General features: G+C 34.8%; 1 protein-coding gene across 1 annotated transcript; it reads left to right on the top strand.

The window, feature by feature from the left end:
- The first annotated feature begins 1,796 nt into the window (after window positions 1-1,796).
- Window positions 1,797-17,689, top strand: LOC106053790 (BTB/POZ domain-containing protein KCTD5-like). The gene is made up of 7 exons (XM_013209446.2): window positions 1,797-2,311; window positions 7,803-8,025; window positions 9,256-9,364; window positions 9,500-9,591; window positions 10,167-10,262; window positions 13,847-13,969; window positions 14,076-17,689. Exons 2-7 carry the CDS (start codon window positions 7,846-7,848, stop codon window positions 14,103-14,105), a joined length of 630 nt encoding a protein of 209 aa, XP_013064900.1. The 5' UTR covers window positions 1,797-2,311; window positions 7,803-7,845; the 3' UTR covers window positions 14,106-17,689.
- Window positions 17,690-17,902: the final 213 nt, after the last annotated feature.

The raw sequence follows: 17,902 nt of genomic DNA, 5'->3' as shown, positions 1-17,902 counted from the left end.
AGTCATTGGTTAATATGCATGACTAAATGCATGACGCGTAGGACGTAATCATCTTCTTTTTTGAAGTAACGTCTGTATTATATAAGATAAGATAAGATAAGGGTCACGACTGTTTGGCCGCAGCTATAGCTGTTTACATATGCAATAGAAACTCATGAGTTTCCTAATTCTCTCCCCCACCCAATCCTCTAATGTTCAGCAATAACAGGGATTTTTTTTTGTTTTTTTAAATAGTTGAAATAATACTTAGAATTTGAAATATAAACATAGTATAGGCCAACTATTTAGGCCTCATTAAAAAATAACTTTTAAAAGTTGTCAAGTTAATCGCGATTTAGCAATTACACTAAACAGCCGTCCGGCAAAAAGCTGAGGCCATGTCATCCTTTTTGAGATCGTGTCTTCCGGCCGGAATTAGGCTAAGGTGTGAAATTGTCCGGCTTTTTCACTGTTTATTGCAATGGTATATAATCTTTTGTCCATAACGGCGTTCGAAAGGACATCGCTGTTTGTAGTGCGGTCTTATGTCTCCGTATGTCCATGATGGTACGCAAGCATCTTTGGTGGAAGCGCTCAAGGAGCCTTAGTTGTTTTCTGTATAGTGTCCATGTCTCAGAACCATATAGGAGGGTTGAGAGAACCTCCGCCTGGTAGACATTGTTTTTTTTAGGCAGGCGGAGCGATTTGTTACGCCAAAACTCTCGCCTGAAGATATCCGAAAGCGCTACTGGCCCTGGCCAGACGGTTATCAACTTCCTTTGAAAGTGAGGCGTCATTTGACACTATACTACCTAGATATGTGAAGTGGTCTACCACGTTAAGGGGCTGTCCGTTTACAGTGATCTTTGGGGCAGAGTATGTATTATTGGATGACTTCTGGAACATGACTTCTGTTTTCCCGAGATTTATAGATAGACCGAAAGAGGCGGCAGCGTATGCAAATTCGTTTACCGCGTTCTGGAGATCATGTTCATTGTGAGCTAGCAGGGCGCAATCATCGGCATAGAGAAGATCCGTTATGACCATCTATATATGGGGGGGGGGGGAATACTGGCTACGCCCATGACTGGTGAAGGATCGATTAATCGATGGATGTTTAAAATGTGTGAGTGAGTATTGTGAGTGTGTATGGGAGGAGTTACAGTCGAAAAGAAAAATTGTAAATATTCAGAATCAAAGAAAAGTCAGAGATTGTACGTACGTAGGATTAACTTTTTTTTTTTGTTGTGAGTTGGTGGTAGGGGGAGCTGATAAGTAAAAGTAATACTAGAATAGAATTCACGGGCCAAAAGCCTATGTGTGTTAGGAAGGGGGGTGCGTTGTAAAGTGGGTCTTTCCAGATCAATTCAAATGTCTTTGTCGGAGAAATCACAACATAGCGCGTAGAAAACATTTACAAAAATGTGGGCTCCAGAAAGAGAGTGGGTCGTTAAATTTCATTCTAACAAATGCACTAAAAAGTATATGCCTATGTTATAGGGATCGTTAAAATGTAGCCCTTTTACTGGGATTTCAAAAAAAAAAAAAAAGGCAGGGCTGTTCCGGCCATAAAAACAATATATAGCCTGGGAACAAATCAGAGGGAGTCGTCGGTATATTTATTATATAGAGTCTAGGTCTGACCAAGAGTTGACACTATTCGAAGACATATTCATCTCCAGATCTTTGAAGACTTAAGTGTCACGTTTCCATTATTGAACCCAGATTATGTGATGAAAATAAACCTATTATATCAAGGAATATAGATCTAATAACTAATTTAACAACAATCGTTTGTCTGTAATATTATTTTAGGCCTATGGCAGGCTATGGAGTAAAAGTTGATATTACATGATCAAATTTTAAAACAATATCAAAATACTTTATTTTTCTTTTATATTTTTCTTTAATGAATTTATTTTTTACCGACAATTAAACAATATTATAGTAAGATTAAATATTGACCAATAAGTATAAGCATAATTATAGCTCAGATTTGGCCATGGAAAAAAATAGCTGATCTAACAAATGCTAAGAATTCTGACATGCTTACTTCTGTCTTATGTTGCCAGAGAACAAAATTAGTTATCTATATTCGATAAATTATTAGAATTTACATAGATCTACAATTTTCTTGGCGAAAAATCTTAAAATCTATCAGATCTATATCTATAGAGGTTTAGAATCTACACAATTCTTAGTCTAATTACTAACAACAAAAGTCTGCAATAGAAACTAAAGCAAAGAGTTGACGTTTTCGATGTCTTGTCTAGGAATAGGATCATCATTACATCTTCTACTCAACAACATTGACAACAACATTGTTAGGATTGTAAGCTTACATTCTAAGATTCTAAAGATTTTATTTTACTCATTACTTATAGATCTAATTACATACGTAAGTGATAAGTTGAGCCTAGAATAGTCTCTACTTTTACTAGATTATTTCTAGATCATATCGAACAACCTTGTTTTAGTTTTGTTAACTATGTTGGACATCTCACCTTATTTTGATTAATGCGTCTTTATTTTAATGGCTTGTAGTATACAGAAATACTGTGGTCTGTGGTATTATTGTGCGTGATCGATTTTTCTATTTTTTAACACATATAGTTTTGTATTCCTGTGCTAGATCGTTTTTCTACTAGGCGATAAAATACACTGGCACTGGTATGAAAGCATGCTATTTTGACCCAATTAAATACACATAAATGGGGGGCAGTCTGGATGCCAAAACTTCTGCTAGAGCGGTGTGGAAGGCAGTAAGGCGAATCAAAGGGAAAGAATCAAATGCAATAGGGCATTTGAAAAACCAAGGACGAACTGTCACGTCCCCCCAGAGAAATAGCTGACTGCCTGGCATCCTCAATAGCAGAAAAATCATCCACTGCACACTACACGCCAGAGTTCCAAAAAGTCAAAACCAGGGAGGAAAGACACCCCATTGATTTCAGGTCAGAGAACAATGAAGACTACAACAAACCGTTCTCGCTTGAGGAACTGAGGGAATCGCTGGACAAGTCACATGACACAGCGCCTGGAGAAGACGAAATCCATTACCAGTTCCTCAAGCACCTTCCCGAACCCTCATTGGCAGTCCTGCTAGGGGTCTATAACTGTGTGTGGCAAACAGGCGCTTTCCCAAACAGCTGGAGGAAAGCCACAGTTATACCAATACCTAAACCGGGAAGAGACGGCTCTGACCCAGCTAACTATCGACCAATAGCACTAACAAGCTGCATCTGCAAAACCATGGAAAGAATGATTAACAGTAGGCTGGTCTGGTACCTGGAAAGGAATAAAGTGATCTCAAACTACCAGTGCGGATTCCGGCAGGGGCGGACAACAACTGACCACCTGGTAAGGCTGGAAGCTTATATTAGAAATGCATTACTCAGAAGAGAACATCTAGTAGCTGTATTCTTCGATATAGAAAAGGCCTATGACACAACCTGGAAACATGGCATTCTACGTGACCTGGCGCTTATGGGGCTTAAGGGACACCTCCCCCGTTTTGTGGAGGAATTTCTGAAAGATCGAAAATTTCAGGTTCGAGTGGGCAACTCCGCTTCTGACACTCATGACCAGGAAATGGGTGTACCCCAGGGCAGCATTCTGTCAGTCACCCTGTTCAACATTAAAATAAATAGCATCATAAATGCGCTGTCCCCTGGCATAGAGTGCTCTTTGTATGTTGATGACTTTGTCATTCTTACTTATGGGAAAAACATGAACACCTTAGAAAGAAAATTACAGTTATGTTTAAACAAAATTCAGGGTTGGGCAAACTATAATGGCTTCAAATTCTCAGACTCCAAAACAGTTAGTATGCATTTTTGTAATCTAAGGGGACTCCACCCAGACCCTGAACTATTTATACACAAAAAGAAGATCCCTGTCGTGAAAACTACAAAATTTTTAGGCCTCACCTTAGATTCCAAATTTAATTTTCTCCCCCACATTAAGGAACTTAAGAAGAAATGCCAAAAGTCATTAAACATACTAAGAGTACTCAGCCATACGGACTGGGGAGCTGACAGAGATACCTTGCTGCTGCTCTATCGGAGTCTAATTCGATCCAAGCTAGACTACGGATCCATAATATATGGAGCAGCAAGGAAGTCGTACCTAAAAATACTGGAACCAATACAAAATGCTGCCCTGCGTCTCTGTCTCGGCGCGTTTCGTACATCACCTATCCCAAGTCTCCATGTGGAGGCTGGAGAACTCCCCATGGATATAAGAATGAAAAAGCTTGCAATGCAGTATATAGTCAAGCTAAAATCCAACCCCACGAACCCTGCTTTTGACTCCATATTTAACCCCACAGAGGTAGAATTATACAATCGAAGGCCTAACGTCATACAGCCGTTGGGCCTTCGAATGAGAGAACCCATCCAAAATTTAACCCCACCCATTGACCAAATCTCTAAAATAGAAACCCCTCAGAATCCTCCTTGGCTAATGAATAAACCCAAATTAAATTTATCCCTCCTTAATTTCAAAAAAGAAAATACAGACCCAAGCATACTACAAGTCCACTTTAGGGAACTGCAGGAGAGCTACGGAGATTGTGGCACCATCTACACAGACGGATCCAAAATGGAGGGAAAGGTCGCGTGTGCCTGCTCCTTTCGGAACAAAACAATCTCCCGTAGACTCCCTGATGGCTGCTCCATCTTTACGGCCGAATTGCACGCAATATTGCTTGCACTTATGGCCGTAAAAGCATCAGAAAGGAGTAAATTTATAATCTGCTCCGACTCCAAATCTGCATTGCAAGCTTTGGGGCGGATGAAGACTGACATCCCATTGGTACATAAGAGCCTGAAGCTGTTGGACCAAATAACAGCCGACCGTAGGGATGTCACCTTCATCTGGGTCCCCTCCCATGTTGGCATTGAGGGAAACGAAGCCGCAGACAGAGAAGCAAAGAGAGCCCTAAATCATGCGGTGTCAGGAACCCAAATTCCCTACTCGGACCTGAGACAAAGTATTGCCTCTGCCACCTATCGAGAGTGGCAGAACCGATGGGAGGCTGAGACTCACAGTAAACTCAGGCAGATTGTGGCGGATGTCAGGTGGCGGCCCACATCTAAGGGTCTGACAAGGCGTGGTAGCACAACCATGTCCAGACTTAGGATTGGCCACACCTACATCACGCACTCTTTTGTACTGAAGAGAGAGGAGCCCCCACTTTGCGAGTACTGTGACTCTCGCCTCACCGTGGAACATATCCTCGTTGATTGCCCCAGATACCAGGATGTCAGGGCGAAATATTTTAGAGCCACTAATCTAAAAACACTATTTAATAATGTCGACCCTGGGAAGGTACTGGGCTTTATTCGGGAAGTGGGGCTATCTACGAAGATCTGATTTCTGAATTTGTGAACATGCACTATTTACATTAGATTTTTACCAAATATTTAAATTTTTACTACCTTTACTATTTTAACTGTGAATAGACCTTGATTTTAATTATATGACTGTATAGAATCTGGCCCTTGTTGTTTAGAGAGAGAGTGGTCCTTGAGGGACTGCAGGCACGACATGGCCTAAATTGTGCCGATGTGCCTCAAATCAACAAATCAAATCAAATCATAAATGGGGCTGCTTCCGGTACTAAGGCTACTGTATAGCCGCATGGTATTTAGTGCAAGCTGGGTGTTTCCTCATGGTATTTAGTGTAGGCTGGGTGTTTCCTCAGGCTTTAAAAAAAAATATATAGTCCCCGCATTTTAACGGAGTTTTCGGTCTTGGCAATTTTCTCCAATACTGTCATAAAAGGAAACATCTAGGTCTGAAGACTGTAACCAGAATATCCATGGGACAAGGTGGGGTCCGCCATAGGTCCATTCTCAGCCATCCATAGAGCTCTCCAAATGGAACTTTTCTGCAGTAGAAAGCTTAAAGTAGACTGTGCCCTGGGTATGCCCTGTGGAATCGTCAATTCCTGGAACCAGGCCCCTTCACGATATCACATTCATCAGATCCAGAAAAAAACTTCATGATGGGTTTATATCTAGTATTAGAGTGTAGTGAGACAAGGACCTCTGTTTGGTGTAGTGTAATCTAGACCTCCGTCAAAAAGCACCTAGAGGGGGGAAGGTCCACTATTATTCACTTAGTGAAATGCAAGTGGAAAGGCAGCGGGGTGGAGGTTTGGAGTCAAAGAGTTTTCCTTCTCCAATGTATGGGTTGCATTATTCAGGCTGAAGTGCCCCATTATTATTATAGCTTTTATATAGCGCTACTTTCATGCTTATAGCATGCTCAGAGCGCTTTTGGTCCAATCTCATTTGTGGACCAGTGGGGGGAGGGGGTATCTAGGAGTTGGTTTTCCGTGCTGCCTTTGGGCGCTCAGTAAACGCAACTCTGCCCGAGTCGGGTGTCGAGAACCTCGAGCTCCCTTCTAGGTAGCCAAGTTCAAGCGCACTTAGCCTCTCGACTACGCTTCCCTGTCAACACGAAGTTAAACTGGTTTTGATGCGCCAGTGTTCTGCCTTTTATCCCTTCTCCTGTCAGTTTGTAAGAGTTGACAACACTAATTGTGATAATCCATCAGATGATATCAAAATTAAATATCAATATCACACTACAGTGGATCCCTGGACACATTGGCATCATGGGAAATGAAAAGGCAGATAAACTATCAAAGGCAAGTTCATCTATGGAACAACCAGATAGACGAGTTAACTACCTCACCCTAAGGTTGATGTTAGTCAACAATCACAAAGAGGAGTGGCTCAACCAATGGGCATCAGGAAACACAGACAGAGCCATGTACAAAGAAATGACTACGCCTAACAAACTGGACAGTATTAACTTCCTCCCCCACAAAGAACAATCTACAATTTTCCAACTAAGAACAGGACACACACCATTATTAAATTACCACCTGAACAAAATAAACTCAACTCCCCCTTTGCAGACATTGCGCCCACCCCTTTGAAACCGTAAACCATATCCTCTTTGAATGCCCCTCCCTAATCCACCTTAGACAGACCCTACTTCCACTACAGCCCAACATAACCAACACCCTGTACGGCAGTGCTGAACACCTGAAGAAAACAGCACACTTTTTTTCCTTGGGACAGTCTGCAAAAGAGCTCACAGCTCAGCAGCAATAGAAGAAGAAGAGGAAGAATAGCCGCATGGTGCATTAGCCAAGCAAGATATATATTTGTATTCGGGTTTGCCCAGAGACCATGTATCTCCCTTGCTTTTCATTCAACATATTCAGAGTTATAACGGGGGTGTATTTTTATACAATGTTTTCTTTAATAAAAAAAAATAAACATAATCAGTAAATTTTTAGCTGATTCCTAGCTATGCCACTGATACTACAATTCACTGCATTTCCATAGAGCTAAATAGAACTATGAAAACTCCCTGGTGACCAGAAAGATTTTAAGCTACATGTGGTTGTGACCATCATAAGATAAATAAATAATTGTGTTGAGTCAATTTTTTCTCTCAAGGAATAACTCTAATTGTGATAACTATTCCATTGAAATTAACTGTAGGCCTTGTTCAGTATTTATTTAACTTGGCTCTCTGTTTTTTTTCAGTAAGATGTTTAAAATCTCAGTCATGCTTTTATTTGTGTTTTCTTCATGTTGTCACCAAGCATACCCTACAAGATGTATTAAAACCTTTTTTTTTTTTTAAATGTTAATTAAAATTCTGACATAAACAAAAAAAAAAAGGAATATCTAGTCTATAAGTTTAATTTTTTTTTTTTTTACATCTTCAAGTATATGTAGATAGTTTGAGAATGTTTTCATTATAAATGTATAAAGCCAGTTCATTTCTCTTTCTAGCTAGTGTAAAAAAAATCACCTAAATAAAGAACTTTGAAGTGAAATGGCTGTAAATAATAACCATGGAAATGGAGTTATGGAAACAGATTGCAGAAAAAGTGAATGGGTTCGATTGAATGTTGGAGGAACAACGTTTCTAACTACTAGGACAACTCTTGGTAGAGATCAGAAGTCATTTTTGTACAGACTTGTTCAGGAAGCATCAGATCTTAATACAGACAAGGTACTTTTGTTTGGTTTGTACATTATTATCAAAAAATGAGATTTATCTTCGATTTGCCAAGAAAATTAAATGAAATATGAGTCAGGAGAGCAATTTCAAGCTATCATTTGGCTTTAATGTGTTTTCTATTTCAAAAAATCTGGAACAGCCTATTATCGATTTTGAGTTTTTTGTGTTTTTTTTACTTATATTACATAATTAAGTTGAAATCAGATTTTTTTTTTTTGCAATCTGTACGTTACAGATGGATGGACAAAACTTACAAAAGTAATAACAGCAGTTAAAAAAAACAACAACAATCTGATTATTGTTAGGCAATCACTATAGTTGATGGACTTAGAACACAACATTTAGTGATGTCACAGATAGTGGTGCATAGTTTGTTTAAGAACACAACATTTAGTGATGTCACAGATAGTGGGGCATAGTTTGTTTATATTTAATTTTATTCAGTTGGTATTGAGACTTCAAGGCAACAACATCAATTGCTGACAGAGACTCGACTCTGGCTGTTATGTATTAAATGGTGTTCAAATAGTTGAACAGTCTGGACTTAGTTCTTCATCTGTTCTTGTGATGGCTTTTGTCTTTGCATCGAACTTGCATTAATACCCATGTACAAAACACTTAAAGACTTCTCGAAGTCACACTTATACAGCAAGCCAGTCATTACATTACTTAAGACTTTCTGGCGACAAAATGCGCTGCATAAAAAGCTTGACATTAATAAATAAAGTGCATACTTAGCCTTTATAAACAAAATCAAATATTTCCTGTTCAGTTTATTAGCTAGTGTATCAGAAAACACACAATTAAGTTTTTTTTTTCCCCACATTTTTTTGTTTTTGAGATCGGAATGTGTGATAGATGGACCACACAAAATTAATAGTGGCTTTTCCCCATTAGGGGGCTGCTAAAACTTATTCAATAATATTTTATATTCATTTTTTTTTTTTGGATGAACTAAATTTTAATTCTTCATGTTCAGAAATCTGTGAACAACCTCTTTCTTTCACCTCATTATTTCTGTTGCCCATTTGCCTTTATTGATTCACTTAGATGATTCTCTAGTACTTCTACATTGGGATACTTCTCATGCATTGACTCGTATCCCTTTTTACAGCAAACAATTTCAATACTTTCTGTCATATTTTTAAATCACAGTCACATAAATTCTATCACTTTACAATTTTTGTTTTGTTATCTTATCAGTTTGAATTGATTCAACAGGATACTGATGGAGCTTTCCTTATTGACAGAGATCCTTCCTATTTTGGACCTGTTTTAAATTTTCTTCGACATGGCAAACTTGTGATGAATAAAGACTTGGCAGAAGAAGGTGACATTTAACAATTGAACGTAATAGTTTTTCTGACTAGTTTGTTGATGTGAAATTGAATTTTCTTACTTTATATTAAGCAAAGATTATCATCAGGCCTGAAAATTTAGTTTTAGAATATCATTTACTGTCCAGGTGTCTTGGAGGAAGCAGAGTTTTATAACATAACAGATTTAATCAAGGTTGTGAAGGATAGAATCGCAGAACGAGATGCTAAATTGAATCAGGTAATATTTTTTTGAACTAGTCCTTCCTTTTTCCTATCACATTTTCTCTTCAAACTATTTCCAGTCACTTTATTTTTTAGGTTGTTCTTTTTCTTAATTCTGTTTTCTCTATCTTCTTGTTTCCCTTCACAAATGTAATTGAAGTTTGATTGGTTAGGTATGTTGATCTTAAGAACAGGGGATTCCTCATCGTGGCATCCCTGTAAAAATGTCTGTAATTGGAAGTAGATGGGCTAACAAAGTGAGCTAAAAACTGGGCCAGTGGATGACCTGGTGCTTTGGAAGTATGATGTGCATTTTATGCCTTTTTTTTTTTTATTCAACCCAATTCTACCAGCTTCTTCATTGAAATTTCTTTTCCAATTTATTTAGTACACTTTATTTATTTTAATTTTTTATTTATTTTCTATTTCCATGATGATATAAATTAGTTGATAAAGATATGTATAAATAATGAGTAACATTTAAATACATGATGATCTAGATATTGTTTCCCAATCTGTTTAAAGAAAAAAGCTATTGCTACTTTGTAATTATTAAGACATTTAACATCACTAAATTTTCTTTCCTTTTAGACATTCATGAAGAATGTTTACAGGGTAATGCAGTGTTCAGGTCAAGAGCTGACTCAGATGGTGTCCACTATACCTGATGGGTGGAAGTTTGAGCAGGTAAATTGGATTTCAGTGTTTTAAAAAGACAGCATTCTATAGAGTACAAGTCAGACTGCAATATGATGAACATTACTAAAAAAAAACATGAACTCAGTATTTGAAACTGAAGAGTGACCTCAGTATTTGAAACTGAAGAGTGACCTCAGTATTTGAAACTGAAGAGATATTAAAAGATAGCATGCACTTAAACACAAATAACAAGATTACAAAGAGAGGCGGCCCCCGTGGGAGACGGATCACTGTTGGATCCGCATATTCGCTGGTCGACTGAGGATGGCATCGAACAAGGTATGAAACCGAGACTGTAGAGATAATCAGTTCTGCGTGCTAACCGCACGACCAGGCATTGCTCTTAATCTAATGACAAACTGGTTACAAACTAATAGCCTACTATTGATAATATACCTACACATTACGGAATGACAACTACCGGATATGTACAATATGTCAGAAGCGCGATTTTAGATAATCTTTTGGTATTGAGCATTTTCATTTAGGCCTAAATGGACCTAGAATGAGGATGTAGATCTACCTAAATTAAACTACTAAATTAGCACTCTCAATATCTATATCTACTAGATCTAGATCTAAAATATATATTTGGGATAATGTAGATGTAATTTAGATAAGATTTATATAAAAAAAACACTAGATAATCAATTAATAGACTAATTGCAAAATCTAAATATTAAAATAGTAGATTAGTTTTAGTATTTTATAACATTGCAATATTGACAACCTAGACTTTAGAAAAAAAATCTACACTTTAAGCCTAGAAATTAAAATTATAGATCTTGATCTAGTCTAAATCATGGCTGTCTGGTAGTGCGGTTTGCGCGCCGGACTGTCGTTTGGATTCATCGATGGTCCCAGGTTCAAACCCTGTTCGCTACCATCCCCCGTCATCCTACGGGAGGTTTGGACTACAACTCTGAAGGAACATCCAAAACATGTAAATCAACAAACATTCTAAACTAGACCAAGAAATTCTAGATCTAGATTCTATAATGATTTTAATTAGAACTTAAATCTTAATCTAGTTTTAAAAATCTAGCTCTAGTGTAAGAAAAAAAATTTAGATCTAGTGTAAAAAATCTAGCTCTAGTGTAAAAAAAAAAATCTAGATCTAGTGTAAAAAATCTAGATTAGATCTAAATCTATTGTGTCTTTTTAAAATGCGAGTCACATTATGAGGTTTAATAAACATTACTATACCGAGTTGTTTTAGCATTTAAAGAATTTATTCCATATGACGTAAAGGAAAAAAATCCACTACTTCACACGGCCTAGTTAGACTAAAAATGTCATCTATACGAGCAGCTTGTCGAGTGTTCATAGACATTGGTGCACCGAGTGAGATCTTTTAGCATTTCATTTAAAGAATTAACTCCATATAACGTCAAAGGAAAAAGATTCCATTACATCACACGTCCTAGTTAGACTAAAAAATGTCTTCTATACGAGCAGCTTCTCGAGGGTTCATAGACATTGGTGCACAGAGTTTGTTCTTTTAGCATTTCATTTGATGGGCTAGTTAGACTTAATATATATTTATATATATATATATATATAAACGGATTAAAGACGCTTTTTTTTTGTTTTGTCTGTCAGTTTGTCTGTCCGCTATGTTAATAGCGAGAAAAAAAAAGACTAAAAGCTATTGAAAATCTGATTAAAATTAATTTCCCTTCCGAAACATCGCATTAGTTTTAAGTTTCTATTATAGATTGTTCCGGATGTTTATATATTTATAGTGAGAAAAAAATAAGAATTCCAGATTAATCAAATGCCGTTAATTAAATTTCTGGGATGGTCTGTTACGAAAATTAGATGTACCATACCCATATGGAGATTTTATCAAACCATACTTTGGTGTTAGGAAGTTGTTTTCCTTAAAAATCAGAGCATAATATTAACGATAATTAGATTTTTTTACGTTTTAGGTAGAAAGTTAAATGTAGTGTAAGAGAGAAGTGCGATTTTACATAAATAGAGTTAAACTATTTTTCATAAAAAATCCGGAACAACCAATTTTCGTAAATGAGAAAATTACTTGTTTTATTTATTAGAAGAGGGATTTCAAACATTTATTAGCGTTATTAGATTTTTCATATAAAATTCGGATCATTTTTGGTGACGATTTGTAAGAAAATTAAGGTAATGTAGGTCGATTTCTTTTTCGAAACAAAATCCGGAACATTCTTTACCGATTAAACAACTTTTATTATGTTTCGATCAGAAAATTAACTGTAAAATAAGTCTAAAAATTGATTTTCAATAATCGTTTCTAGTAAATTACTTTCTTATTTTAAAATCCTGAATAACCTATTGTCGATATTTTTGAAAAAAAAAATTATTATTTGACATAAATTTGTTTTTTATAAAACAATATCCGGAACAACTTTATAGTTAATGAAATATAAATCAGTATAGATATTTTTATTTAGCATTTATATGCTATTTACATTAAAAAACCGGAACAATATATTAAAGATCATGTGTTTCTTGCAACGTTTAAGCATGGAAATAAAATCTACTATAACTTAGAAGAGCAAACAAATATTCATTGGCATTGATTTGTTTTTCACAAAACATCTGGAACAATCTATTATAGATACTTTAAACTATTGCAATATTTCTGAATGAAAAATTAAAGATTAAATCAGATTTACAATAGCCTCTAGTGTTATTTGTAAATCTAATTGTGACGACCAACAGACAAAACGCACAAAAATAAGCTTTTTTTATTCGGATGGGGGCACTAAACAAAAAATAAATAAAATCAGATTTTTTTAAAAAGTTTAACGCATTGGTTTAGCGCCTGTTTATGTTGCAACGTTACGCTACTGCACGAAAGGCGCTGCTTAAAAAGTCCATTTAAAAAAATGTGCATGATATTTACATACAAAGTGCATTATTAGCCTTTATAAACAAACAGAGATGTTTTCTTTTAATTTTTTCACCTAGTTAACCAGAAAAAACATCTTTAAGTATTATTTAAATTTGTTGTAAACATTTCCTGTACATTTTATAAATATATTTGACTTAGTGACACTAAAAATACAAAAAAATTATTCATCTTTGTTAGCATATTGTAACATTGCCTCCCTTACATTTACGTAATTGTTTTAGAATTGGTGTATTTTTATGAAAAAATCGCTTGCATAATTAATTTTATAAATTAAACGGTTTGCTTTTAGAAAACCAAAAGTAGCCGTTGCACCTAAACTTTTCAAGCCGGATTTAATGATGAAATAATATTTTTCATATCTCTTCTAGTTTTCGAGATCTGAGTGTGACAGACGGACAGACAGACATTTTGCACAAACCTAATAGCGGCTTTTTCTCCTTACGGGGGCCGCTAAAAAAGTAGCTAGAGTCTGTAGCAGTTTCTTCTAGCATATTTGTCACCTAGTTTTGAAAGTCTTATGTTGCTATCACACTAACCTTTATTTGATGTATTATGATGGCCAATGGAGTGTTGCTGTTGTGAAATGCACTGCTAAAGCAATAGCTTTATTTAACTATGCCATTAGGAAGCTTTATGTATTTCACTACACAACTCTCTTTTTGTTTTACAGCTACTCAATATAGGCTCTCATTACAACTATGGCTCTGAAGATCATGCAGAGTTCTTATTTGTTGTCTCCAAAGAGTGCCCTACTGTTTTAAATGGCACAGATGAGCCATCAGATAGAGCCAAGGTAATACTATGCTAGAACTCAATTAAAATTAACATTATGGAGAGATTTTGTTTGTTTTGGTTTCAATCAAATGCCACATTTTACAGAGATATTCTCTTGTGTGTAGGTATTACAGTTAAAAGGCACCAGGATCTGATCTACCAATGGTGAAGGAACTCTCCCTGTAGACCCCACCTTGAAGGCATTCATCTTGCAATGAAGATTGAAAAGCTCTTTGTCAATGTCCAAATGTTCACCTCTTGTGCACCATTTTCTCAACCTCCCCATTTCTTTAAAATGTTTCTTTTTGACAATAAATCTGTGTAGCAATCACTTATTGATATTTTGTCAGTTTCAAATTAAATTCTGAATTGATATGGGTAAAACATTTTTTTTGGCAATAAAAACAAAACCAACCTATTAAAAAAAGTTTTAATTGATGCATAGAATTTTCAATATGCTAGATCTAGTTGTTACTCAGCTAAAACAATTTTTGTATAAGAAAGATTACTAATACCTAGGTTAATAGCATGTTGTAGATATTCATGATTGGAAATATTTTTTTTTTTATAGCAGTTCACTTTCATTGTTAGGTGTAAATTTTTTATATTTAAGCTTACGTCTAAATCTCACCATGTTAGAGCAATATCTAATACATTTATGAAGCTGTCATTTTAAGAAGAACAGTTTTTTATCATCATGCCATAGTTTTTGTTTTGTGTACAATTAACTTTGAGAAATCATTGCCTTAAAAAATAGTATGGCATTTCCCAATCAAGCTATGACATGGCCATATGTATTTGTTGAGGAATACAAAATATTCAAGTAAGTTTATGTGAGAAATAATCAATGATCATTATGATGGAAGAAATCAATTAACAATTAATACTAATTACAAAATAATATTCCATGATTCAGTAAATAATCAATATGGACATATTTGTCAAAATATTTCTATTTTATGAAGGAAGTTGAAAAAAACAAAATTATTGGGGAAAGTATTGCTATTGATTTTAGTGAGGACTAAATCTATTTCAGTTTTATATATCCTTCTTTAAAAGAATATAAAACTTGTTGTTTTTTCTTTAGTTTGAAGACTCATACTATTGTGTGATAGAAGACAGAAACAGATAGTATAATATAAGCATTTGTTTGCGTTCCGTCACTCTGAGTTGTGTGAAGTGTGTTCCATTCCTTTTTAGATTCTCCACTTATGTTCTTTCATTCATCAAGAATCTGACCTAATAAAAGGTAACCAATGATAACAAAAAAAGTGGACATTTGTTTGTTTTTCTATCCAATTCCAAACAACTACTTTGATTCTCAATGTCATTTTACAAATATATTTATTCTAGATTTCTCTTTTAGATGTTGTTATTCTAGATTTCTCTTTTAGATGTTGAAATGAGCACTGTTGGGATTGGATACATCTTGTCCAGAATGATACTATTTGGATGCAACGAAACACATTTTTGAGTCTAGGCTTAGATGGATATATTATCATTGTTTCACAATGTTCAAACAAAAAGCTCTGGTTACCTTTCTACTAATGTCCACATACTTCAGTTCCATTGTTCATTGGTTCATATTTGTCTATGTTTTCTCAATACATCTCCACAGAATGTTATTTATTGCAGTTTTCCTCATGAACTTTAAAAAAAAATTATATATATCTTTATGTATATTTATATCCCATAATATATCTCTAAAGCATGATTTTGTGTCAGTGAGATCATTTTTATTTTTGTTCTTGGTCTCTGCCAAAATCAAAGTTATCCCACCTTAAATAGTTGTTTTTTTTTTCCTTTCAATGTTTTTTTTTTTTCCCCTTGTTTTTAAGTCTGTGCAATAAAATTATAAAATGTTATTAGAGTTACACAAAAATAATGATACTATGTCTTCTTAATCTGTATTTCTCCAATACTAAAGTGTGTAACTGTCTTCTTAATCTGTATTTTTCCAATACTAAAGTGTGTAACCGTCTTCTTAATCTTTATTTCTCCAATACTAAAGTGTGTAACCGTCTTCTTAATCTGTATTTCTCCAATACTAAAGTGTGTAACCGTCTTCTTAATCTGTATTTCTCCAATACTAAAGTGTGTAACCGTCTTCTTAATCTGTATTTCTCCAATACTAAAGTGTGTAACCGTCTTCTTAATCTGTATTTCTCCAATACTAAAGTGTGTAACCGTCTTCTTAATCTGTATTTCTCCAATACTAAAGTGTGTAACCGTCTTCTTAATCTGTATTTCTCCAATACTAAAGTGTGTAACCGTCTTCTTAATCTGTATTTCTCCAATACTAAAGTGTGTAACCGTCTTCTTAATCTGTATTTCTCCAATACTAAAGTGTGTAACCGTCTTCTTAATCTGTATTTCTCCAATACTAAAGTGTGTAACTGTCTTCTTAATCTGTATTTCTCCAATACTAAAGTGTGTAACCGTCTTCTTAATCTGTATTTCTCCAAACTAAAGTGTGTAACCGGCTATTACATAAAAAATGTTTCTGTGCCTCAAGGGGTTTAGTGGTGTGATGTTTTGCTAAGTTTGATGAATTGAATGATTCTAGTCGGAGATTTTGTTTTGCTTTAGTTAGTCATGTCCACGTCTCATTTTTGTAATACAAGTTGGCTACTATTAACTTTCAGTAGGGTAAAGATGTCATTTCTGTTGTGTAAATATCCTTGTGTTTGTCTTTAGTCTGCAGGTAATGAAGGTATCTTGTGTTGACTACTTTCTGTTGAGATATTTTTGTATTATGCAATCGATTATTACTGACGATGACATGAAAGTTAATATATGTTTCTTGGAAGGCAATAATTAGCCTGTTTTTGTTTTTTTTTTTTTGCTTTGATTCATCCTTCAGGTTGTCTTATAAGAAATCAGTGTACAGTACAATTTTTAAAGCTATATTTTTGTACGCAATTATTTTTCATCCTTTTTATTTTGTTTCCAGAGTTACTTATATATTTCTATTGATTGGGTTGTATATTTTGTTTTTTCTGTGTCTTGAACTCTAGCAGATAAATTTAATATGGATGTAAATATGATTGAATGAACAGAAAAAAGTGAATGGTATGTTCCAATTCCTCCTCTCTGGTACTCCTCTACTCTGCATAAATATGCAAAACTGCAAGGCCATCATATTAGTTGGTGACACTTGTATAACAATTGTTAGATTTTGTTCAGATTAGAGATACTACTTCTGTGCCATTTTTTAATTTAATAATTTAAAAATAATTTAGCACATAAATAAACATTGTACAATTTTAGTCATTGCTGATAATGAAAAAAAGAAATTAGAAGTTTAATGGGCATATGGTTCAAAATATGTTTTTTTACCCTAAGTCTAACCTCAAATTAATATTAGTGAATTATTATAAAATATGAATAGTATATGTGATGTGAGATTTTAAATAAATTTTAATATTGTTATGCAAATGATTTGAACTATATTTTTGACTGTTTATTGTGCACATTAAAACCCCATGATTTTATTTTCAAAACTTTCATCAGTCATATTACACCTTGCACCAGATCAACTAATATTGGTTGCTCAAATTCAGATGCTTTTCCTAAAACGTATAGTGCTGCCTCACCTAGGCTACTTAGAGCAATTTAAGGAATATTTGTTGTGAGTGGCAAGCAGAGATCTTTATGTTGAATCAATTATACATAGGAAAATGTAATTGAAGCTCTAATAAATAGGCTGAGCATTTGGGCAGAATTTTTTCTTCTTAAATTTTAGTCATTTAATAGTATATATATATATATTTTACACTATTCATTGAAAGAAATTGTTTCATCATTAGTGTCTTTATGTGCAACATGTGTTTTGTGTTGATTTCAGAATTATAGAGGTTAAAACAAGAAAAAAAAAAAGAATAAAAAGCTTATTATGAAGTGTAATTGTATCAATTAGTTTGGATCAGTCATGTAATTTAATTTGTATAAA

Source organism: Biomphalaria glabrata, chromosome 2 (genome assembly GCF_947242115.1).
Source record: "Biomphalaria glabrata chromosome 2, xgBioGlab47.1, whole genome shotgun sequence".
NCBI lineage: Eukaryota > Metazoa > Mollusca > Gastropoda > Planorbidae > Biomphalaria > Biomphalaria glabrata.
This window is presented reverse-complemented; position numbering and strand designations above follow the sequence as displayed.

Coding starts and splice junctions, on each gene's coding strand:
- LOC106053790 (XM_013209446.2), top strand. CDS start 7,846: ATGGCTGTAAATAATAACCATGGAAATGGAGTTATGGAAACAGATTGC. Junction 9,592..10,166: donor GAGATGCTAAATTGAATCAG/GTAATATTTTTT, acceptor CTTTCCTTTTAG/ACATTCATGAAGAATGTTTA. Junction 13,970..14,075: donor AGCCATCAGATAGAGCCAAG/GTAATACTATGC, acceptor TCTTGTGTGTAG/GTATTACAGTTAAAAGGCAC.